This window comes from Nilaparvata lugens, chromosome 6, assembly GCF_014356525.2.
Source record: "Nilaparvata lugens isolate BPH chromosome 6, ASM1435652v1, whole genome shotgun sequence".
In the NCBI taxonomy this organism is placed as follows: domain Eukaryota; kingdom Metazoa; phylum Arthropoda; class Insecta; order Hemiptera; family Delphacidae; genus Nilaparvata; species Nilaparvata lugens.
Window position 1 is genome coordinate 35,039,041 of NC_052509.1, and position 25,657 is coordinate 35,064,697.

Sequence of the window (25,657 nt, forward strand, 5' to 3'; positions counted from 1 at the left end):
TCCACTTCCTCACCAGTTCCAAGGTTAGTGCAAATTAATAGACTTTCTTTTGGGGCTGTCGATGTTTTCGTGAATTAAATCTTAACTGTACCCCAATCCATAGGTTTGGGGACAGGACGGGATTACCAAGCACATTTATGCAGGCAGACCCCGATCTACTATGACTGTTGAGTTAGAAGAACAAGCTCTTAATGAAATTTATGAACATCCAGAGAAGAGTACGAGAGAATTGTCAGTGCAGTTTAATGTCAATCAATCTATTATTTGGAGGATACTAAAAAAGCAACAATTTCATCCATACCACCTCCAGAAAGTTCATACTCTATTGCCACGAGACTGTATTCCCCGTGCTGGTATTTGCCAATGGTTTTTTGAAAAACTTGTTAATCCAAACTGTTGATGCCGTTTGAATTTAATGGAGTTTGGCGCTGAGTAGTTAGGTTCAATCTTCCCCTTCTACTGGCGCACTCTAGTGCATAATTGTTTAATTGTTTGTTTTGTAGTTTTCAAGTCCAGTCGGTTTGCATAGCTGCCTTCGTTGACAGGATAGTTCGACTCGTTTGATTTGTATTTCTATCAGAAATTATTAATTGTAATTCTGTGTCTCCGATCGTAGGGAGTAATAATTGGTTTTAAAGTACATGTGAGAATTTGAGTATTTTTTATATCGAAAGTAGTAGTGAATTAATACCTAGTAAAATTGAGAAGCAGAATTCCATACATGATTCAACAACTCTCTGCAGTGCCTGGCTACATCATAAATCATCAGAGGTGAAGTGACTTATTTACATTTCTCTATTCCTTAATTCTTTCCTTTACCTTTTCACCACCCAAACCTATAGAGAAAAATCACTCTGACTTACAGCATAGATTATCAGCCGGGGTAAGTTTTAATAATAGAGTTTTTCATTGCATCATGAATGGATTCATTAGTATTTTTCTGCCAGAATATATTGAATATTAAATTGATTAAAATTATAGTCCACTTAATCAGAAATTTGTAAAACTATTGTTGTTCCTAACCGGCCCGTGATGTGTATTGGCCTAAATTGTACTCAAATTCTCATATGTGCATTTGTAGTTTGTTTGTATTGTAGTCGACAAGTTCAAGAGCCTAGAGCAGACACGCTAAACTTTGTTGTACTTATCAGTGGGATCGTGTCTACAGATAAGTTCATCACTATCTTATTGTTGGTGATAACAAAGTTATTCAAAATGAGTATGCAAGGGGAATTAGATCCTAAAACTATTCCTGCAATGTTGAAAATTCATAGGGCGAAGTTAGAACAATTATATCAGAGAATACAGCGTACATTTGATTTGTGGAAAAATGTATCTGATCAGAAAACAGTTCAATATGTTTTAACTTTGGCTAGATTAATTCCAGCAACAGTCGCGGATTATCATAGTATTGAATTCAAGATTAATGAGTTTGAAATGAGTATAGACCCAGAATATGTCCCTAAACTCAATGACTCGCATTTAGATATGATTGCATTTATCGATAAAACAGTCGGAAAAATAAAAAAACAATCAGAAACTAAGCAAGCAGCTTCACTGACAGTTTCAGCAAGTAGTGTAACTAATGAACAACAATTATTACCGAAAATTCAATTGTCAAATTTTAGTGGACGTCAGGCTGAATGGTCTATGTTTTTTGAATTATTCAAATCATTAGTCCATGACAATACCACTTTATCAGATCAACATAAGGTCCAGTATTTAGTTTCAAACTTTAAAGCTTACTCATGAGGCCACAAATATTTGTAAACATCTTCCACCTATAGCCACTAATAACAAAATTATTTGGGATGCATTGGTTAGCTGTTATAATGACCCTAGATCTCAGATAGATTCTATTTAGATGAAATATTCCAGTTCAAAAGTTTGAAGGTTGAATCTAGGGCGGTCTTGGCATCAATATTAGATAGATTTTGTAATTCTATTACAGCTTTGAAGCGGGTAAAAAATGAGGGTTTGGAGGATTGTATTTTTTTTGTACCAGGGATTGAAAGTATTAGATCCAACATCTCATAGAGAGTTCGAGATTTGTTGTCAATATAAGGACCTCCCTACTTACAACGATTTTGTACACTTCGTTGAAAGACAGTTCAAGTAATTGCCATGTGATAAAAATAATAAATTCGAATCATCAAGTGATGTGAAGCCAGTCAATAACTAGTCAAATTCTAAGATTTTGGCAGTTCAATCAGAGACGAGTTCGACTGGTGATGTTCGTGAAAAGTCAAATTGTTCGAAGTGTAATCAATGTACTCATAGCTTACTTGATTGTCATTCTTTTTTGAAATTTTCACCGTGGGAACGGTTCCATTTTGTCAAAGACAAATCATGTTGTTTCAAGTGTTTGCTTAATAGTCATTCTGTTTGTGAATGTACTAGTTTAGTGCGTTGTAACCAGTGTAAAAAGCTGCATCATTCCTTATTGCATTTTGATTTTAATAAAAAATCGTCTCAGGGTGATATGAATAATGTACACAAGAAAGTGGTCATCTGTTCGACCAAGGTCAATGACAGTAAGAATGCTGAATCAACTGTGTTGTCTACTATAGTGGCTACTGTTTTGAGTAGACAGGGAAATCGAGGTAGGGTTAGATTGCTGCTAGATTCCGGGAGTCAGTGTAACTTTCTTACTACAAAGGCTTGTAAACGACTTAGATTACAGTCTGGCGACAACAGTTAATTGTTTCGGCGGTTGGTCGAGAGCGGTGCGGGGTGAAACGGCCTTTATGCTTTTCTCTCTCACAGAGCCAGCTATTTCTTTTCTGTACAAGCTTTGGTCATAAATCATATTGTCAATAAATTGCCTTCTCGAAGTGTAGACAGATCTAAATTGTTGTATTTGAAGGGTCTTGATCTTGCTGATATGCAATATTATTTACCTAGTTATATTGATGGCATTATTGGCGCCGAGTTGATCCCAGAAATGATGAAAGATAAGCAGTCTACTAAACGTTTAGGCCCAGTTAAAACTGTCAACAGTGTGTTTGGCCATATTTGTGATGGGCCGCGCACCAGTTGTGAATGCATTAGACAATGATGGAGATGATAGTTGTTTGTTTATTTGTAATCCATCATTGGATAATCTTGTACAAAAATTTTGGGAAATTGAAGAATGTCCTAAGGCTAAGAGTTCTCTCACTGTGAACGAAATTGATTGTGAAAATCAATTTAAGTCGTCGGTTCGTCATTTGGACTCTGGATGGGTTGTGGTATCATTACCATTTTTGAAATCGTCTGATAATCTAGGAGATTCGTTCTCAATGGCGAAATGGAGACTGTTAAACTTAGAAAAACATCTTGCTCGTTCTGAAAGTGTAAAAATTGTGTATCATGAAATTATGGTTGACTATTTGAGGCAGGGTCATATGTCTTTAGTGAATGATCAGTCAGATAAACAGGGATATTACATTCCTCATCATTGTATTGTTAAGGCTCGCAGTACAAGTACACCGTTGTGTATTGTCTTCAATGCGAGTGCTAGAACGGTAACCGGCCTATCTCTGAATGATGTCTTGCATGTGGGACCGAAATCGCAGATGGATATTTTCTCTTTGTTGTATTTTCGTCTTTTCGTGATAGCCTTAACAGCGGACATCAAACAGATGTATTGTCAGCTTGTTGTTGACGAGTCTTGTCGCCGTTTTCAGTGAATTTTATGGGGATTTTCTCCTGATAACCCAGTGGAGATTTACGAGTTGAATTGTGTATTGTTTGGTATCACTTCCTCGCCTTATTTAATGCTGAGAACAGTACATCAATTAGTACAAGAAGAGGGTGAAAATTTTCCAATAGCAGAGAAAAGAATCCCGTGTTCGATGTTCATGGACGATTTAGTCACGTCGGTCCCATCATTACATGAAGCAGATGCACTTTATCATCAGTCTAAAGAATTGTTTAGAAAGGGAGGTTGTTTTGAATTGTCAAAGTGGGCATCAAATTCTCCGGAAATGTTGGATAGCGAAAAATCCTCTCTTGGAAAAGAATTTGAGGCTAGTAAATTGGCTATTTTGGGACTTGAATGGCAGCCTAGTACTGATGTACTTAACTTTCTCATGAATTCAGAACAGAAGGACACAACAAAGCGTAACATACTCTCCACTGTTGCGAGAATATTTGATCAACTTGGTCTTCTAGCTCCTTTGACTTTGTTTCTGAAATGTCTAATAGGGAAATTGTGGAAATTAAGTCTAGATTGGGACGAAATTGCACCTATTGAGATTCAAACATTGTGGGAAAATTGTCAAAGAGAGTTTAATTGCCTTTCAAAGTTGTCTATTCCCAGATATGTTGGAGTATCATCTGATTCACCTATACAATTGATTGATTTTTGTGATGCTTCAGAATTGGGCTATGGTGCTGTAATTTATTTGAAGACTCAAAGTAGTGATCATTCGACTCAGATTTCATTATTGGGTGCTAAATCTAAAGTAGCTCCTTCAAAGACAGTCTCTATACCACAATTGGATTATGTGCGGCAGTCCTTCTGAGTGAGCTATTGAACACTACTGTGTTGTTAATTCGCAAACGTTGTCAAGTGGATCAAGTGTTTTCAGACTCCACTGTTACACTTCATTGGATTAGAGCATCACCATCTCGGTGGCAAACTTTTGTCGCAAATAGAGTTTCCCGGATTCACTGATTGATCGTTGGATGCACATAACAGGTGTGGTGAATCCAGCGGAATGTTTGTCGAGAGGCTTGACTCCGCACAACCTTGTAGAGCACAATTTATGGTGGACGGGGCCTAAGTGGTTGTCTATGGATGAGAGTCATAGACCGGTTAATACGGAATTTGTTGATTTGGAAAATGTGCCAGAGGCGAAAAAGAACACTGTATTGACTGTATTCAAGTCATAAAAATTGTCTGATAATGTAATCTATTGTCTGATTGAGCGCTGTTCCAACTATAATTATTTGTTGCGTGCTGTTGTCATTGTTTTAAAGGCTGTACAAATATTACTGAAACCAGGAACTTTGGACGTGGAGATAGCCGAGTTGTATTTGTGCAGAGTGATTCAAAAAATTCATTTCTCATCAGAACTGAATTTATTGAAAAATGGAGAAGACTGTCCTACTTGTTTTCAGCGGTTGTCCCCCTTTTTAGATAGGGAGCTTATTCGAGTTGGTGGTCCATTGCAGAATGCAAGCTTTGATTTTGATAGTTGTCATCAAATTGTGTTCCCTAAAACTGATCACTTTGTCACATTGTTGATTGATCACTATCATAAAACAAACTGTCATGCAGGGCCTCATTTATTGTTGTCACTAATTGGACAGAAGTTCTGGATATTGTGCGCTCCTACAGTTATTCATAATCGTGTTCATAAATGTAATATCTGTTTTTGATGTAGTCCAAGAGAGATCACACCCAAAATGGGTAATCTACCATCTTGTCGAGTCACATCATGTAAACCCTTCCAAGAATGTGGAGTGGACTATGCAGGTCCAATAAATATCACCATGGCTAGGCGCAGGTATCCTTTCATCCTTAAAGCCTACATATGTTTGTTTGTTTGCATAGCGACAAAGGCAGTACACATTGAGCTGGTATCAGGTTTATCAACGCCTCAATTTTTGGATGCTTTCCAGCGATTTTTATCAAAGTCGTGGGCCCTGTTGTGTGATGCACTCCGATTGTGGTACGAATTTTGTTGGTGCCAACAAAGAATTCCCACAATTACTGAATTCAGCAGCCTTTCAAGAGATGTTCTCATCTCAATTTCTGGAGTACTGTATTGGATGGAAATGTTTACCGCCAGGTAGTCCTAATTTTGGTGGCATATGGGAGGCAAACGTTAAGTCAGTTAAGTCACACCTGCTCCATGTGATTGGGAAACAGTTGTTGACCTACAAAGAGTTGAACACCATATTAGTACAAATCGAAGACGTGCTGGATTCAAGACCCCTGAGTCCATTGAGCTCAGATCTGCGCGAACCACTAGCGCTCACACCCGCACATTTCCTGACATTGACAGCTCTCAAATATCTTCCTATGCAGGATGTCGAAAAATGTTCAATTAATCGTTTGAATCGTTTCGAGTTAGTCAGCCAAATGGTTCAATCTTTTTGGAGTAGATGGTGAAAGGAGTACCTCCACGAATTACAGGTCAGACAGAAGTGGTGTAAAGATACAGCGTCACTCACAGTTGGAATGGTGGTGAAAGTGGACCAGCCTAATCTTCCCCCTTTGAAATGGCCAATGGGTGTGATTGAGGAGGTATTTCCTGGATCAGACGGAATTGTAAGGGTGACTACAGTAAGGTTGGTTAATGGACATTATAAGCGGCCGGCTACAAAAACTGTATCCATTGCCAACTCAATGAGCACTATACGCTCCCATAGCCTTGTATTTGTCAAGTTGTTTTTTGTTTTTTTTTGTGTGTGTGTAGTTCACACATTTTGTTTATTGGTCTTTTGTTTTATTTGGTGTTGGATTTTTCTAGCATGTTTTTTTTGTGGGTTTGCAGAATTTTTTTGTGTTTCCAGTTTAGGATGAAAATTAATTTTTCAGGGTTGGGGGTAGGTTGACGCTGTTTGAATTTAATGGAGTTTGGCGCTGAGTAGTAAGGTTCAATCTTCCCCTTCTACTGGCGCACTCTAGTGCATAATTGTTTAATTGTTTGTTTTGTAGTTTTCAAGTTCAGTCGGTTTGCATGGCTGCCTTTGTTGACAGGATAGTTCGACTCGTTTGATTTGTATTCCTATCTAAAATTATTAATTGTAATTCTGTGTCTCCGATCATAGGGAGTAATAATTGATTTTAAAGTGCATGTGAGAATTTGAGTATTTTTTATATCGAAAGTAGTAGTGAATCAATACCTAGTAAAATTGAGAAGCAGAATTCCATACATGATTCAACAACTCTCTGCTGTGCCTTGCTACATCATAAATCATCAGAGGCTAAGTGATTTATTTACATTTCTCTATTCCTTAATTCTTTCCTTTACCTTTTTACCACCCAAACCTATAGAGAAAAATCACTCTGACTTACAGCATAGATTATCAGCCGGGGTAAGTTTTAATAATAGAGTTTTTCATTGCATCATGAATGGATTCATTAGTATTTTTCTGCCAGAATATATTGAATATTAAATCGATTAAAATTACAGTCAACTTAATCAGAAGTTTGTATAACTACAAACTTTTTAACAACCGTTTTATTTACTGATGAGGCACACTTTACAAGAACAGCTAATGTCCACAACCAACATATTTGGGCAGATTAGAATCCTCATGCCATCACTCCTAATCGCCCACAACATCAGTTTTCAGTAAACATTTGGGCAGGAATCATAGGAAATCATCTACTTCTGTTCGAGCTTCCTCCCAGGCTTAATGGCATAATCTACTTGAACTTTTTGAGAGAGGAGCTATTTATCTTACTTGGAGATGTATCTCTTCAGTTTGATACCTCCCTCGCGTTCGCTACCTTTCAGCCTGCCGCTCTGCTCTGCTCCCCACGCCACGCATCAACCAAATGAGTGGTTGACCCACCCGCCACCAGGGTGCGCCTCAGTCGCCACCACCCATTCCTGCGTTTCTATTGGCCGAGCACCGCCGGCCAATAGCAGCGCAGGTGAACTTGGGGACTGTGAATAAAAGGGGGCTACTCAGCTACCCTCGATAGCACTTGCTCACTGGCAGCCTTCCACTGAAGAGCCAGAAGAGACCACCAGCCGAGACCACTACCAGAGACCACTACCAGCCGAGACCACTACCAGAGACCACTACCAGCCGAGACCACTACCGAGACCAGGAGCAGAGCAGCGAGCAGGCCAATGAGGGAACCACGGCGAGACTAACCGCAACCTGAGGTGTCTTCCTTGTCTACTACCCAGCAGATGCCTAGGAGGAACCGAGCCGGCCGCCGAACCCAGAAGAGGAGGGCCCTACGTCGGCTTCGCCAGGTGGAGGAGAGGCTGAGGCTGTACACCGCTGCGCCAGCTGCGCCCCAAGACTTAGCGCCCCAGCCTAACAACTGGCGTGCGGTTCTGGATGCGCGGGTTGGGTGCCAAACCGACATCGGAGTGTGTGCAGCGGAAGCCTACGACCCTGCCTGCCCTGGGTTTGACCAAAGGCCCCTTCTAAACGAGGAAGTGGTCGAGGAGGTCCTCCCGGCAGAGATTCGGCACGACCTCTGGCTAGTAGATCACCCGGTCAGCCCTCTCCGTAGCCCAGGTAAACCAGAGTGGAGACTGCGAACCATTGACTTGAGCCCCTGCCGGCCTGCTCTCGCACCAGACGGACCTGCCCAGGACCCTCGCGCAGTGTGGTATCGCGCCAGTCGACGACTACTAAACATCTAGCCTGCCTTGGTCCTATTCTTCCAACGTCTCCAAAGACCCCTCACTCTTCCCGGCTGACGGAGACTCTCCACGGTACCTAGCAGCCGCACCTCCATGGGCTATCAAGAATGACCCAGTACCAGTCGTCACCCGGGTCACCATCTCACAACAGCAACCGCGTCCGGCACACCCTTGCGCATCAAACACCCAGCCGTCACTCATGACCGTCTCACTCACAACGGATCGATCGCCTACCCATCACGCCACTGTAGACCCTGCTAGCGTCGCTAAGTCTCCTTCCAATGTCACCGAAGACCCCTTGCTCTTCCCGGCTGACAGAGACTCTCCACAGCACCCAGCAGCCGCGCCTCTACTGGCCCGCGAGAGGACAGCATCACCAGCCGACGATGAGCGCGTCATCGACCACCAGCCTGGGGAGGAACATGCAGCTGTGACCCACACGCACCCGCCACCTACCGGGGTCGCTGTCATGGACGGAGTCACCAACACTGCCCTCGCCGCAGTCGACGACCAGGTCACCAACGCTGACCCAGCCGCATTCAGCCACCAGGTCACCAACACTGCCCCAGCCGCAGTCAGCCACCAGGTCACCAACACTGACCCAGCCGCCGTCAACCAGCCGGTCACCAACACTGCCCCAGCCGCAGTCAGCCACCAGGTCACCAACACTGCCCTGGCCGCAGTCACCGACAAGGTCACCAACACTGCCGCCCCAGTAGTCAACAACCACATCACCAGCCCTCCGCCCAGCCAAGCACCGAACCTAGCCGTGATCCAGATAGACGGACAGACTCTACCCCGGATCCCTGTCATCCTCGCGGGTAAACAACTACACGCTCTACTCGATTCAGCCGCAACGCACAACTTCGTGAGAGCTGCCCACCTCGACCACGGTACACGGATCCAACCGCTGAAGCTACCTGTACTGCTGGCCAACCGTCCCACTAGCTGCGAAACGGCCATACAAGGACATCTGGAACTCCAGATCCAACAGCACATTCAAAATATTCCCTTCCTAGGTCTACCTGACCTATGCAAAGACATCATCTTGGGATGACCATGGTTTCGGGAGAATAAGGCAGTGCTTGACTTTGAGCAAGACAGGCTAATCTACGGCAAGACGCAGCGAGACACTTGGTGACGCTGGCAGGATCCACGGTGGCGTGACCAAGGAATGACTGGCTGGCCGGTTCGGTGACGGTTATCGCTTGTAGTTGGGGTGGTGACCTGCGAGGCTGGCGCTGCGGGTCTTGCACCTCATCGTTAGTGTAGTGGACTCCTACTTTCTGTGCTGGAGGGGTGGAGTCCGAGTCTCTCCAGTATCGCCGTTTCCCTGCCGTTTCTTCGCGAGTTCTGGGCAGTCGCGATGAAAATGCTTGGCCGGGCAGTAATGACACTGAGGAAGCTGGTTGTAGTTGAACCTCGGCGGCGGCTCTCGATGGGGTGGCCCTGCGGGTGCCGTAGGTTGAGGCGGCTTATATTTTGGTCGACTGTTGAGGTCGGTTTCCAGGTCGTTGGCTCGGCTAGGTTGGACTTGGCTAGCGTCCGTCGTAAGATTGAATTTCAGGTTGAAATCGGGGTATTGTAGGATTGTATCATTTGTCAAAATATTTTCACACATTTCGAAACAACTTTTGTATTCTGGGTCATCAGGGTTGATTTTTGCTTCTTTCTTTAAACATTCCGTTAGAGGTTTTGTGAGAGATGCGAAATTCTTAATGAATTTTCTGTAGTACCTATCCTAGTAGTCCTAAAAATCCTTTAATTTGTTTGACTGTTTTTGGTATGGGATAGCGCTTAATTGCTTCAATTTTTTCGGGGTTCGGTTTTACTCCATTACTGGTTACCAAGTGTCCAAGAAATGCTACTTCTTTTCGCAAGAATTCGGTCTTATCTAACTGCACTTTGAAGTTCGCTTTCCTTAATCTCTCAAACACTTCACGAAGTCTACTTGGCTCTTGGAGGCTAGTTGAATAAACGATTATATCGTCAAGGTAGACTAAACAAATTTCGTTTTGAATACCTCTTAATACATTATTTATTGCTTTCTGAAATGTTGGGGGTCTATTTTTTTAACCAAACGGCATTCTTAAAAACTCGTAGTGTCCCGTGTCCAACGAAAAGGCGGTCTTTTCTACGCTATTTTTATCCATCTCAATTTGGTAGAATCCTGAGAATAAATCGAGAACAGAGAAGTACTGTGATCAGCCTAATTTATCCAATATATCTGTGATGTTGGGTAATGGGAATCGGTCATCTATTGTTTTAGAATTTAGGCTACGGAAGTTGATTACCATTTGGAATTTCTTTTTGCCTGAAGCATCTGTTTTTTTGGGGACGCCCCAGAGTGGGCTATTCCATGGGGAAGAACTAGGTTGAATTATGTTTTGCGCTAACAAGTCATCGATTTGATTGTTGATTTCAGTTCGATAGACTTCTGGATATCGATAGTTTCTTGTGTAGACGGGGATCTCGACTGTTGTCCTTATCACGTGCTTGATTTGATTAGTGAAGGAAAGTTTTTCTCCTTCAACATAAAATATATCTTTATAATCTCTTATCAATTTTGTAATCTCAGATTTCTCTTCATCGTTCATGTGGTCTGTCTTAATTTTGTTGAGGTCCAATGTAGGTTTACTGTGGTTAAACATGTTGAAATTTGGATGATTTAGTTTGTATTCAAAGTTTTCGGGTGATACACATTGATAGTTCTCGATGAGTTCAATTTTGATTGGTTGAATAAAGTTGAGAGTTTTATTTTCTGTAGTGGGATTCGTAATTGTACACAAAGCACGACCGTCTGTCACCTTAACTAGCGACTCAGGAATTTCTAAGCCTTTGATGTTTCTGTAATGTAATACACCATCACCATTCACAATGCCATTGACCCTCATGCAAACAATACGCGATGTTCTGGCTTCAATGAGATGACTTTCTATTACCTTTTCGTTTGCCTTCTCTCTCCGATCTAGATTGTGATAGAAAATAGGTAGTTTTTCCCACGCAATATTATTACATTATTTACAAAGTCACATGAGCATTCCAATTTCTTAATGTTATCTAAGCCTAACAACAGATCAAATTTGTCATGAAAATCAAATAGATGGCATTTCAATTTTTGTTTTCCCAAAATTTGGATGTCACAACTGAAGTTTTCTTTTGACGTTCCGTGAACTGTGGTTACTTCGAAGGGATCTTTGATTTTGGAACTAATCCAAAATTCAAAAAAATCAAGCCGTGGATAACTGAAGGGCTGGTCAGGTCGGTTAGAGAAAGAGATAAATTGTACAAGTTAGTTAAGAAACAACCATTTAATGTTGAGCTTGTGAATTATTTTAAGGCCTATAGGAATAGATTAAGTTGCTTGTTAAAAAACACTAAGAATCAATACTATAGAGATAAATTGAATGAAGCTGGAAACGATCCAAAAAAGTTTTGGCGTGTGATTAATGAGATATCAGGTCGAGATAACAAGAAACCGAGTTTTTCATTAGAATATTTTTCTAAGGAGGTCGAAAATATACAATCACCATCACTTAAATCAAAAACTATTGCTGATAAATTCAATGACTATTTTTCGCAGGTGGGGCAAAACCTCGCAGAAAAGGTAAATTCTAGAGGTGATTATATTATTAATGATGAAGACTATTGTTCGAATACCGAATTCCACTTCAAAGAGGTTACTGATAATGATATTTTGCGCACTGCTTTAGAACTGAGAGGAATGTCTGCACCGGGTCATGATGGTATATCTACTAAAATTTTTAAACAACATATAAAATTATTCGTAAAGCCTCTAAAGTACATATACAACTTGAGTATCTCACAAGGCATCTTTCCAGATACTTTTAAGATAGCCAAAATTTTTCCACTGTTCAAAAATGGAGATAAGTCTGAAAAGAGTAACTATAGACCGACCGATTTCTTTGTTAAGTGTTTTTTCTAAAGTTTTGGAAATAATAGTTAAACATCAATTGAGTGATTACATTGAAACCAACAACATTCTAACTAACAAACAGTTCGGTTTCAGGAAAAACAAAGATACTTCTGATGCTCTTTTCAGCCTGACGCAAGAGATTGATCAGGCTTCAAGTGTTAATCTGGAAAGTTTAGTAATATTTCTCGATTTGGCAAAGGCCTTCGATACCGTTGACCGACAAAAACTGCTGAAAAAACTTGATTTTATTGGAATTCGTGATATTTCATATCAATGGTTCAAAAGTTATCTTTCTGATAGAAAACAAATTGTTCAAATATTAGGAGTAGATAGTAAACCAAATGTAATAGAGTATGGTGTGGTCCAAGGAAGTACTTTGGGTCCCTTACTGTTTTTAATCTATGTTAATAATGTGTCAAAAGTTCCAATCAAGGGAAATCTATTTTTATTTGCTGACGACACAGCAATATATGTGACTGGTAAAAATAAACAAGAACTGTACCAAAACGCTACATCAGATCTTCATCTCTTGAAGAAATGGTTTGATAATAACATATTGACTTTAAATATTAAGAAATCTAAATTCATATAAATTTTTTCCAGAAGAAGGCAAGAAGACAGAATTAATAACATCACTCTACATTCTTGTACTGAACCTACCAATATACAATGTAACTGTGAATCGATTGAAAGTGTAGTAGCTTATAAATATTTAGGAGTAATGATAGATGAGAAATTGAATTGGTCGGCTCATATTGCATTCTTGAAAAGTAAAATTCGCCATGCCATTTACATTTTTTACCAATTAAACAAAATCCTATCACTAAAAGAGCTACGAAATATATATTTTTCTTATGTTCAGTCACTTATGGAAGTGGGAATTTTAGCTTATGGGGGTGCCTATAAAACATTACTAAAACCCTTAGAAGTTACACAAAAATCTATTATTAAAACAGCATTAAGAAAACGTATACGCACTCCTACTGATGAAATTTTTGAAGAATTCAATGTTTTAAGTATAAGGCAAATTTATGTAAGAAATATATTATTATACATGTACAAAAATCATAAAGATATGTTTAAGAAAATTGAGCACAGCTATCGAACGTTCGTCAGAAGCAATAGGAATCCAAGTTCCAAGGCTAGTCAAAACTCATTCCACTATTAATACTTATTATATAGCACACACTCTGTATAGAAATCTGCCTGAAAATCTACGTAATACCGAAGGTAAATCCAAAAATATTTATAAAAAAAATGTTAATGACTGGTTAAAGGAGATTGGGAGGACAAATATAGAAGTGATAATTCATTCATAGTATAAATAAAGCAAATGTCGTGTAATGATAGTCCAAATTTAACTCTAAATGTTTACATCTTTTATACTTAAAATCCTTTAAACTTCAAATTTTCTCTGATATTAATACCTGGTTTACCCAAGAATGTGATAGATGCAAGTATGGGGACAGTCCGACGTTAGCCAATCATCGCCAAGACCCTCTTCCACACACAGGCTTTGCCTTTGTGGAGAGTTTTCATGATTTTTTTAAAATATAATGTTGTATTTTCTGGGGCTACGATATAATAACAACTAGATTTAGTTATAATGATTAATTTTTTAGTTCAACTGTGAGTTTTATCTATGATTGTTTGGTTGCAGAAGATGTAACGTTGTTGTATAATATGAATATTTGTACCCTGAAATCATGATAATAAAAACCAATTTGATTTGATTTTGATTTGATCTTTTACTATCGTTTCTTTGTAGAGTTCTTGTCCGAGAAATGGTTTAATAAAAGATGTTGTACTTGCGGAATCGATTAGTATTTTCAGGTTTGTTTTGGGGTCATAGAAATACGGTAGCTCATTATCCGTGTCTCGGAGATTCGTTATGGAGAATCGTTTTGTAGGCTGGTGATGCCTAAAAAATGGTTTTCCTTAGATTGTTCAACTTCATTGAACTTTTGTTCGTCAAAATAAATCTGACTGTTCTGCTGATTTTCAAGCGATAGATTTTGGAATTCGGGTATTTCTTCGAAACTGTTTGTAGCTTCGTCTACTTGATTTTGTTGCTGGATGTTGTTGCTAGTCATTTGAAATAGTCGTGGATTTTTCTTGGCTGGTCCGTCATATGTGTTTCGAGTGGAAATACTCATTGGGGTAGGCTGGTACTGTTGTTGTTGTTGTGGTGGTGGTGGTTTAGGGTGTTGATACTGTTGTGGTTGTCGAAATTGTCTGGAAATTGTCGGGGTTGAAACTGGTGGTGATTGTGTTGGAATTGACGGGGTTGAAATTGATTTGGGTTTCCTTGGAAATTTCTTTTGATTGGCGGGTTGCCTGACAGTTCATTGAAAGCAGGAGTTCTTTTTTGTTGGTAGTAACTTGCTAAGCTTGGTTTTTGGCGATATTTTGTGTTGGAGTTGGTGTCATTTTGAATTGAAAATTGTTACACAACATGTTGAGTGCTTGTTCAAGAGAGCTCGGGTTTTTCGTTCTCATTAGGGAACCGACGGGTTCACGTAACCCTCTCAGAAGTACTCTTAATGCTAATTTTGATACATACGGTACGGGCAAATAACATCGGAGGCATGCGGTTCTTTGTTAACAAAATAAGCAATTTGAAGATTCAAAAGTTTTTGGATTCTCTGATAGAAGTTGAAAGGTGTTTCGCCAGGTTCTTGTTTTAATTCACTCAATTCTAGATTCAAAGTGAAACAGTCCCTCTTGTCTAGATAACTAGTTAGCAATACGTTTTTTACGTCAGGCCAATCATAGCTACCTGAACTACTCACTACTTCATTGGCTTGTCCTTTGATTTTAGATAGAATTGTTGAATACAAATACTCATTTTGAGAATCATCTGGGTTACTTTTTACATAAAACTTAGCTACTAACTTATCTACAATGGTTATGAATCTGTTCAACAGTGTTGGTTCTCCAAAGAACTCAGGAATCATGTCAAGATACTCCTTCTTGAGAACAGGAGTAGTACCTGGTGGTACACAAGATCCTGCTGCTGGCAATTTAGGGGGAGGTGGTGCTGGATTCATTTTTAATAAGTAATGATGAATATGTGGGTCAAAAATGTCACAATAATAAAATAGTTCAAAAGATAAATAATTGTTTCTACTCACAAGATAATATCCAACATTGCACTATGATTTCTTAACACTATTTCACTGATGACAATATGCACTTGAAAAAAATGAAGTTCTTTGTGGCAATATTCACTTGACACAAATGATGTTCGCGACGACTTCTCAACGGAGAAAACCGACGAATCATTTTCAATATTTCAGAATTTGACTAATTCGGAAGTCGTCCTACCGACTGCACCAATTATAGTTTGTCAATAAATAAGTTACTTTAAAAAAAAATCTATTTATTACAAAACATTACAAAGTGTTTCATGAGGTCCGTTCGCTATGTACGCTAGCGAGGAACTGAGCTCTGAATACAATATTGTTTTCCACTACGACTTTGCTGACTAAACAAGTTAACAGTGATTCTTTTCAGAATTAAATTCTCTACAATTTTTATTGCGAAAAATCATTTGTTTACTGGTCATTAAAGAAAGTTATTGGGCATCAAACTTATAAGTCTGTGTTCTTCTACTTTGATTGTTTTTGCATATTTCAACTTTTTTCTCAAAAACTACTCACACTGCAGCTTCCAGACTAGTTTTATTCAATTTTTCAGAAATTTTTCCATATGAATCCAGCATAAGTTTATCAAAAACTAGTCCCCAAACAATTCAGCATCGGTGTATTTCACCAGAGGAACTGAATTCCGGGCGAAATCTTTCACCCTATATAGCTCGCTAATGAAGCGTTTATGAATATATGTTTATAAGAACTTTTTTTCTTATTTTTACCTCTACTATCACGTATTAAATTATTTTACCATAATTAAGAATCACACTGTATATTATATCTGATATAATGTGCTTTCTACTTTCAGTCGCTTTGTTGTATTTGTATTTATAGCCAACTCCCCCTGACGGATTTTATCCATGGGGAAAATTAGCTGACAATATTTACTACATAATCACTTTGTATTATTTTTTCTTTCAATAAAAGCTCTTATTATTATTATTCTGCTGGTATGCTTCTTCACAACCAGATGGTTGGTCTTTAGAGTGCTTACGGATCCAAGTCAAGTAAGCGCACTTCACTATTGAGTTTGTTGACTGATGAATATAGTTCGTATTATATATGTAACAATAATACATTATTATTATTATTATTATCATTAGTCGTAGAGCTCCCGAAGTGGAAGACGCTGAGTAAAATCATGATCATCGATTTTTATTAGACTTGACGGTTTTCTTGTTCGCCCACCAGCTTTTCATTTTCTGAGAAAATGCAGCTTTTCTTTCTTTACTCCATCTTGTGCCAACTCTTGGTGCTTTTATCTCTGGAATAATTTCCCATTTGTTCACTTTTGTTCTGAAATTATTTCTATTTTTAATTTCATCATCAGTAATTCCTGCCAAAACTAGATCTTTCTTAACATTCCTAATCCATTCTCCTCCATAGGCAAGCGAAGCTACATATTTTACTATTTTTTTTGTGATTCTATGGCCAGAGAGCCTCATGATATGACCATAGAATTTTAGACGTCTTTTTCTCATGTCTGTTACAATATTTGAATGTTGCTCAACTGAGCTATTTTTCTGTAATCTATAACTATTCTCAGTTAATCTCGGATCTAGAATTTTTCTAATTATTTTCCTTTCTTCTTTCTTCAAATTTTCTAGATCAGCTTTCCTGTTGAGATTTAGGGTCTCACTGGCATATAGCATTGATGGCTTATTACTGTATTATAATGTCTAATTTTAGTGTGAAGAGACAAGCATTTTTTATTGTAAATGGATTGCACCAGCCCTAGGCCTTTACGAGCTTTCTTTATTCTATCCTGCTGTGATAATCTCTCCGAAATAACCTCTCCCAAATATTTAAAACCTGGAACCCTGTTGATTGTTCCATATTTAGTTTGTAGTCTGGTAACTTCTAGGTTTGTGGTTGTGAACACTGTTTTTTCGAAGGATATTTGTAAGCCAACTTTTTCTGCACATTCTTTCAAAGTTTCTATTTGTTTTATTGCAACTTCGCCCGAGTCTGCCATTATTGCAAGATCATCCGCAAAAGCCAAATAAGGTATTTGTAAATTATTTTTCTTGGTCCCAAGCGCGATTGGCTTCCAAAGGTTTCTTTCTTTGAGTTGCTTCTCCCACTCTTCCATTACTCTATCCAGAACTATGTTGAATAGCAACGGAGACAATCCATCACCTTGTCTGACGCCAGTCTTTATCTCAGTCTTTATTATTATTATTATTATTATTATTATTAACAGTAGTAGCATTATAGTTTTATTAAAATTTCACTCGGAGATTTTATCATTATTTTTATGCATTTCAGGAGAGATACTAGTTACGTGGAAGGCGCCTTCCCATTAAGGTAATTTATTCATAATCTTTAAAATTGTATTTCCGTTTGTTGGGTTTTCATGCGTAAGTCAATCCCATGTCAGCAGGTGTCCCTCCTGGCCGGCTCGGCTGGATTCACAAGGAGTGAGAGCGGAGCAAGAAAACGAGGTTCGAGTCGATTTTCGGATTTTCGAAATCGTAAGATCTCTTGGTCGGTTGAAAGATTTTTTTGGGTTGGACGCCTTTATCTTTTTCTGGGAGCGATGTTTTGCGATCTAGGTGAAGACCGGGAATGGGTCCACTGTCTCGTACCTTCTAGAGAGCTACCCCTACTTGATGGCCAACTCCTAATGTTAACCAATCTGCCCATTAACCACCAGTGTAGCATATATTTAACATCGGGAGATACGACGGCTACGTCTTTCGAAAACGTATTTCTAGCTACGCTATGCATGGTGTGTGAAGGCCATAAGCGGAACGTATGTCTCGATTCTAGACATAATAATTGACATCCATACTATATAATGAAAAAATCGTGTAGCCTGTTTGGGTGCATGCATGCCGAAGTCTCCCATTTCTGACGGGAGACGATAGGCCTGAGCTGTTCCTATGCAAAAAAATACCATATACCTGCGATCTATAGGTATAAAGTCGCGCGCTTCTGTCTTCTAGTGTGTACTTAGCTCATGGATTATTGGGAGAACTTATTAGAACTGAGGAAACTTGATAGATGAAGAGGGAGATATAAAAATTGGCTGAAAGTGAATAACATCTCTGCTGGTTTCAGGTAAGTACAGCTGGGAAAGAACCTCTGCCTCTGTGGACGCTGTAATCGTCCCCACTGCTCAAGTGAACGGATAAGGGTATCATAGAGGAAGATACCAGTCAACTATCAAAACTCTGCTGAAAGGCCTATTAGATAAGGAATGATGGGGAAGGACCAGTATCACTGCATCTTTGGGCCCAGAGAAGGGGCCGTATGAATAAAAACTGAGCATATGCTCATGAGCATGAGCATGGAACATAAGGTTTAGCTCATGAACATTAAGTAGAAGCATAAGCATTTGCTCATTTTTATATGAATAAGCTTTACCTTATACTCTTAACTTATGCTCTTGAACTCTGGAGCAAATTCTCACATATTTTAAAGATTTTTCATCGGCTGATTCGTCTTACTTTGTTTTTATAGTGAAAGGTTAGAATGTGTTACTCACGTAAGCGCTAAATATGCAAGTATAGACACCGCTTGTGTTTGGTCGTCTGCTCTGTTCTCTATCTATGAATTGAGTTCTGAATTTTAAAATAATAGCGTAAAAAATGTCATCTCTATGATAATCTTTAGCATAATCTTATAATCTCAATAGCCTTTTTATAATCGTCTACACTCTCATCTTCTATTTCCTATTCTGTTATGGCAAGAAAAATAGAAGTAACATTACAACTAGGGCTCTGCCCCATTGGAACTCCATCTAATAGGTATATTTTGTATGCATTCTTTTGTAGGGATAATGGCGATATATAGTATATCATGGTTGAATTTAAAAATAGTTTTATAGTTCTCAACTATTGGTTGTGATCGTATCTGGTATAGTTTCCTCTTCCTCACACGAATTAGTTGAGCCATTTTACTATGAGAAAAAGGTGAAAAGCTGCTCTAGACTAGACTCACCTTTTTGAAGCATTTGCTTCAAAAGTTGAACAAATGCTCTAGTTTATTGATACAATTTTGAGCATTATATTAAGCTTTACTTTTGAGCAAATGCTCAAACTATTTTTTTGATGAGCATGAGCAAAATGTTTTGCTCACGTTTATTCATAGAAAATGGAGCATATGCTCAATATTTTAGAAGTATGAAATATTTTTGAGCAAATGCTCAACTTTATTCATATGGCCCATCGTCTCGCCTGTTAGGAGAATGGATAAGAGATAGAATTTTAAAGTTTATATTGTGACCACCTTACCTTGCTCCGTTGAAAGATATGTTTGTGAGCGCCCTTATGCACCTTTATGTTTTGAGACTTAATCCGGCCACCTAGCATGGAGATGTAACTTCTATTTGTACCCGGTTACTGTACATACCTGCCCGTCAGAAAACAATTACTACATTATAACTTTTCAATTCTTCCCAACCTCTCCAAACGTCATTCCACTGCAATCATCTGGTTTACAGTAAAATGTCAATAGATCTACTAATAGTCTAGGCAATAAAATTAAAATAAATTATCAAGAAAAGGTACAGAGGAAAAAGCTTGGAAGACAATTTTTGACCCCTCAGGTCTGTTTAGGATAGTAAGGAGATAGGCCTGAACATATTAAAAGTACCAACCCCTACCACCTGGTATGGGAGTAGAGTGTTTCAAAGGTATTTTTTGTTTTCTCGCATATATCTTGAAAACTATGCGTCTTATGTACATGACTATTCCTTTCAAAATTGAAGATTACAAAATTTCCTACAGGCCAAAAAGTTTGAGGCAAACGTTTTTTTTTTTCTAAAATGTCACACCTTTGGACTCGGATATCTCGAAAATTATGAGAGATATGGAAAAAGGAAAGACGCAAATTGTTTGAGATATATGCGAGAAGCCAAAAAATGGTATCTTTGAACCACCCCCACCCCCTTAGCACAAGAGGTACGAGTGGGGACTTATGACATGTTTACCTCCCTACTACCATAAACAGAGCTGCGGGGTCAAAAATTATTGTCTTCCAAATTTTTCTCTCTATAACCCTTCGTTGACTGAACTATATCTGAAGTTTATGGCTAGCGGAAATGAAGTAATGTAGCTTACTGCGCTACATGACCCCTACATTACCATCTACTTCCATTCAATCAATATTGGTAGTTTATTTATTTATACATTGATAGAAACAATATAATTTTCAACTATGTATGATTGGGAAAGGAACAACAGGCTTAGTCTGTTTAAAGTGAATTTCTTTCATAGCGTTTATAGCTCAAGTTCTGATATATTCTTTCAAATGTTTCTAGAACTCCTGATGAAACGCATAATGAATATGATGAAGAAGAAGAACCATCTCCAGGTACACAAGAGGCTGAATCTTCTGAGCCAGTAGACGAAAGCAAAATGAAGAGACGAGATTTGCATCTTAAGGCTTTCAAAGATACTCACTCTCCTGATCCAAACTTTCGGAAATATCTTAACAGAAGAAAGAGGAGAATTAGCCTCCAAAAATTGTAATTTTCCCCACTTTTTGAAAATAGTTCAAGAGTAATAATGTCATTGTTCTATGGGCTGAATATAATTAAGATATCCTTGAACATAAGAAAAGATAGCATAATGGAATGCCTTGAAGGGATGCAACGTAACTGCTGAGCTCCAAGTTACACATCGGAGGATTGTAGCATTTTAAGATACGAGTATTTTCATGTTGTAACCTATAGACCTGAGCACATTTTTGTAAGCAAATTCATTTTTTTCAAAATACTGTAAAAACAATATAACATATAATGCAGAAGAATTACAGTACATTGATTTCATATACGCGGTGGTTCAACTTCTCTCTTAACATTTTCTATCTTATTTGAATAATTCTTATTGAATGTCTAACTTTTTCAATACTTTCTTTGTTTGGTGCTATAGTATATTTCTAAGTAAATTTGAATTGTTTCATCTTTTTAAATACGACCTTTTTAGTCAGAAGTAATTATTTACAAGACTAGGGCACAAAATCTTTGCTAACACTAACCACGGCCAGTTAGTGTTTTCGTACCACAAAAATCCAATTGAAGTTAAACGCCCTAAAATTATGTCACCTAACGGAGAAGAAATAAACAAATCTAACAGAAATGGAAATGACGTTATTTTACGGCGGTTAAATTCAATTTGACTTTGGTGCTACTGGCCCTAACTCTAAAAATTGAAAGTTAAAAAGGAGGGATAAGATTACTCCATTTATTTAGGTCCAAATACAATAAATGGTATTAAAAAAAGTTTAATATATAGTTATTGAGTTAATTATCAACTTTGGTCTATAATAGAAGGATTTATAAACATATTAAACTATAGGAGTTGAATGAATTAAAAAATTCTATAAACAGCAAAGATATTAATTTAAGAGAGGTTTAATAATATTTATTTCATAAACTTTTACAAAGTTGAGTTGTAAGACTCATCATAATATATTAAGAATAAATTTATGACGACTATTTGATAACTCATGAATAAATAAACCAATGTTTAATAATTATATTCTATCAACACATGAGAAATTTATGCACGTTATTTGTGTGGAAGCTACAACAATTTCTAATAACTTGGGATTTTTTATAAACTGATTTAGCACCATGATACCTCTACTAATCTAGTACCACCATTCTACCAGAATAAGGAACTAGATATCGACAAATCACAGTTTTGTGATTTATTGCGAGAAAATGTAGAGAGCCTACCACACAAATAGTATAAAACTACAATACTTATTATTACGGTAACTATTTTGTGACTCACAAAAATGATACTGTACGGTAAATAATTCATTGTTAGGCCTAACTAGTTAAAAAAAGTATTCACAAAACTTTAGATCACATGAGAATAACATGAAAAAACTATTTTCACTCATCTTTAGCAGTGAACAGAAATAGAATTGAATATTGGCAGCGAATAATTTCCCCTTACTTGTACAGCATTCTAAAACTATTTGTGCCATTCATAACGTAATTTCTAAGGATGGCCAATAACGACAGGACAAGTGTGATGAACATGTGCCATACATTGTCGTGTCATCACAGTGAAAGGTTTCGATAACATTTTTTGAGGTAAGGTTTTTGTATCTTCGATTTTTGTTGTTTAGTTTTTCTTCGCTGCTTTATTTGAGATTAAATTATTTTTTATCATTATCCAGTGGTTTATTTATTGTTATTGGTTTTTTTTATGTTAGAAGCTGCTGTCGAACAGCTGTTTTTTGTTCGAAGCCTCCCGCTGATGGCACAACATGCATGACGAGCATGTGTGTATAGTGAGGTTTACGTTATAATAACAGGATTTGATTATCATTGGTGTTGCTATCCTTGTCTCTCATTCGACAAAGCAGATAACACTATCCTTTTCTACCTCTTCAACTTTGATAGATCGTTTTTCAACAATGTAAAAATATAATTAACTAGCAGGTAAGCCGTGCTCCGCCCGCAAGGGTTTGTTTAAAGCACAAATAGATTGAATTCAGCTTCAGTTCCATCCTGATATTGGAAGTAATAAGTTACAATAAAAACTATTTTATTGGGCTTACATCTCACTTAAACTTAATAAATTTGTTTCAATTATTGAAATTATAATTAATGAACAAAAACAAAAATAGTTCTATATAACCATCCTCGGTAAATTATAAATCTTTATGCCAAATTTCAAGTTAATCAGTTCAGTAGCTCTGACGCCATGATGCATCAAACATGCATTTCGTATCCCATACATGTATAAGCAAATTTCTTCTTTTATAAATAGTTCCTTTATAAATTATTCATAGAGAAAGGAGAAGATATGGATAGAATATTATAAACCTTTGAATACACAATTCAATCTATGACCTTTCTCAAAGTATAACAAACTGGAAACTTGACGAATTGAAAACTTGATGAACTGAAAACTTGACGAACTGGAAATAGGCCTATAGCCATCCTCGGTGAAACAAGAATCTTAATAAAAAATTCCAAGTTGATCAATTGAGTGGTTCAGACGTGATGATGCGTCATATATGTATTTCATATCCCTATTTCATATGTATATCATGTATAAGCCTATTCCTTCCTTTATAATATTATAGATTAACAAAATATGAAAATCTAAATTATGAAATTTATTATTGAATATATAGAAAATATATTTTCTTGACGAATAAAATAAAATTTATAATTTTCAACAAGAATGAACTGTTAATATTACATTACATATACGTACTGGTATCAGCTATATACTATAGAAGGCAGTGGCAAGGCAGAGAATCGGCAACGCTGTTCTATCTTTCTCCACTATAACGTGGACGTCACTATACACACATGTACAGCACAGTCTTGTCATTAGTAGCCACCCTAATTAGCCAAAGACTTATTGAGAACATAATAATTAGCACAAAAATAAATTCTACTGTAGGCTATGCATAACATAAATTCACTACGTAACAACAAATCTATCAGTTTTTCCAAAGTATATACTATAAATACAGAAGTAAAATGTAAAAACTTTGAAACTAGACGAAAATTGTCTCGTCACTAATGAAATTTGCAGTATTTGCAATTAAATAAACTAACGTGGATTTAGAAGAATACAGTTGGCTTTCGGAGAAAGTGTTATTCCCGGAGTTGGATCTAACGTAGGTGTTGGCTCTCCAGGAGAAGGACTCATTGTGTAATTTTTAAGAATACTAACGAAAAATAAAAATACAAAGTTTTTGGCAAGAGGTTCTCCAAGACATCGCCTCTTCCCTGAAATAAACGACAAAAGATTAATTCGCTTAGGGTGGGTTTCACCATTATCACGCTAATGCTTCGTTTAATAATCCCCTGTTAAAATCAACTGATGATTTTAAACAAATTTGATTTCATCAGCGAAAATAATTGTCAAATGCTGCTTTACTAAACAAGAGATTAAAGTAGATCAAAGTGGCAGTGCGCTGCCATAACAAATGGCGAAGTGTGTAAACAAGAAACATGGCTTAGAAAATCGTCAATGTTTGGGAAGATATAGAAATCCTTGGAAAAGGATACATACTGTATACAGCAATATAGAATAGCTTTTTTTTTAATAAATGAAAAATTTTGAAGGAGTTGATTCGTCCAATGTCAAATAAATTACAGCAACTCAAATCTACTTATATTTAGAATAAAAATGAGTTTATTGAACAGAGGTTAATACATTATTCATTCAGGCTAGTTATTGGGTTTTTATATTTCATGTTCTCTTATCATTACCGATAAGAGCATCAATTAATCACAATCAAATTTTAAAATGCTCCTAAATATTTTAATCAAGATGCTACTTCTAGCGACGCGTTTATAGTTTGTATAAATCAAGTTGAGACTTGGCCCTTCATCCAGTTTCAAGGTTAAAGGATTAAAAGGGAATTTATTTTTTTAATGAAATTGGAAACATCGCGAAAATAGTTTTTCATTTTAATATTATTTATCTCAAAAGTATGGGATGTGGTAATAAGTAAGAATTTTATATAATAATAACGGGAAGAATGCTATTGGTGTCCTTTCTATTGGTGTTTGCATCATTTTCATCCGAATTGATGATCCCGAGACATTGACGAAAACATGAAATTTTCGGCATGCTAGAAACTTTTTTCTTTCAAAAGATAAGTGGATAGTGAAAGAGAGAAAGTATCTCCCAAATAATTTAAATTATTTTCCCAATTGTTGAACCTAGTCAGAAGTTCGTATTTTGGTATCTAAGGAAATTTAAAGTTAAGAGAGCAGCTGCAGGGTATGCATTGTGTACTAAATTGTACATTAAAGGCTGGCAATTTACAAGATATTTCACTGAAATATTCCAACAACAAGCAGCTGATTGCAATAATTATATTACCATATAACTATGTATAGTTACTGTAGTACGGTAACAATGAGAAAGGCTGCCATGTAACACTGCTTGGATTACTGTTTGGAGAAGTGACATTCAAAAGAATTTCATCAAAAAATATTAATGTCCTTTTAATCGATCAACCCTGAAACTTTTTCAACTACTGGAATATCGGGAATGATATTCTACATACAATTCTGTACTGTAGTTGAATTGGAAAGTTGAGAAAGTCGCAATTTTAAACGAAATGGCAACGCTGTAATTTCTTCGGATGGAGGGCCAAGTCTCAATATTTATTTTATACAGATATTACAGAATTCGACAATAATTTCTCGTCACATTGTCACAGTAACATTTGTCAATGACAAATAAATTTTGTCACAGATTTTTTTCTGGAAAAAGCTCTTTCTTTTTGGAAAAAGCTGCTCT

The 25,657-nt window shown here is 37.3% G+C and overlaps 2 protein-coding genes across 8 annotated transcripts in view; one reads left to right on the forward strand and one right to left on the reverse strand.

The window, feature by feature from the left end:
• Window positions 1-22,964, forward strand: part of LOC111053415 — a 54,363-nt gene extending 31,399 nt beyond the window's left edge. The window contains exons 4-5 of one of the 3 annotated variants that reach the window (XM_022340306.2): window positions 17,685-17,723; window positions 20,683-22,964. In XM_022340306.2, coding sequence (XP_022195998.2) covers window positions 17,685-17,723; window positions 20,683-20,893 — 250 coding nt within the window. In that variant the 3' untranslated portion in view covers window positions 20,894-22,964. The remainder of the gene's footprint in view (window positions 1-17,684; window positions 17,724-20,682) is intronic. The other 2 variants (XM_039430693.1, XM_022340307.2) reach the window with 2 other exon arrangements.
• LOC111053414 (probable cytochrome P450 305a1) overlaps window positions 19,539-25,657 on the reverse strand; it is a 61,908-nt gene continuing 55,789 nt past the window's right edge. For 4 of the 5 annotated variants that reach the window (XR_005571621.1, XM_039430690.1, XM_022340305.2 and 1 more), the window contains one exon: window positions 21,760-24,129. Coding sequence is in view for 4 of the 5 variants with exons in the window: in XM_039430690.1 (XP_039286624.1) it covers window positions 23,951-24,129 (179 nt within the window). In the remaining variant the exon portion in view is untranslated. Of the gene's footprint in view, window positions 19,773-21,759; window positions 24,130-25,657 lie in introns of those variants that run through there. The other variant, XM_039430691.1, reaches the window with a different exon arrangement.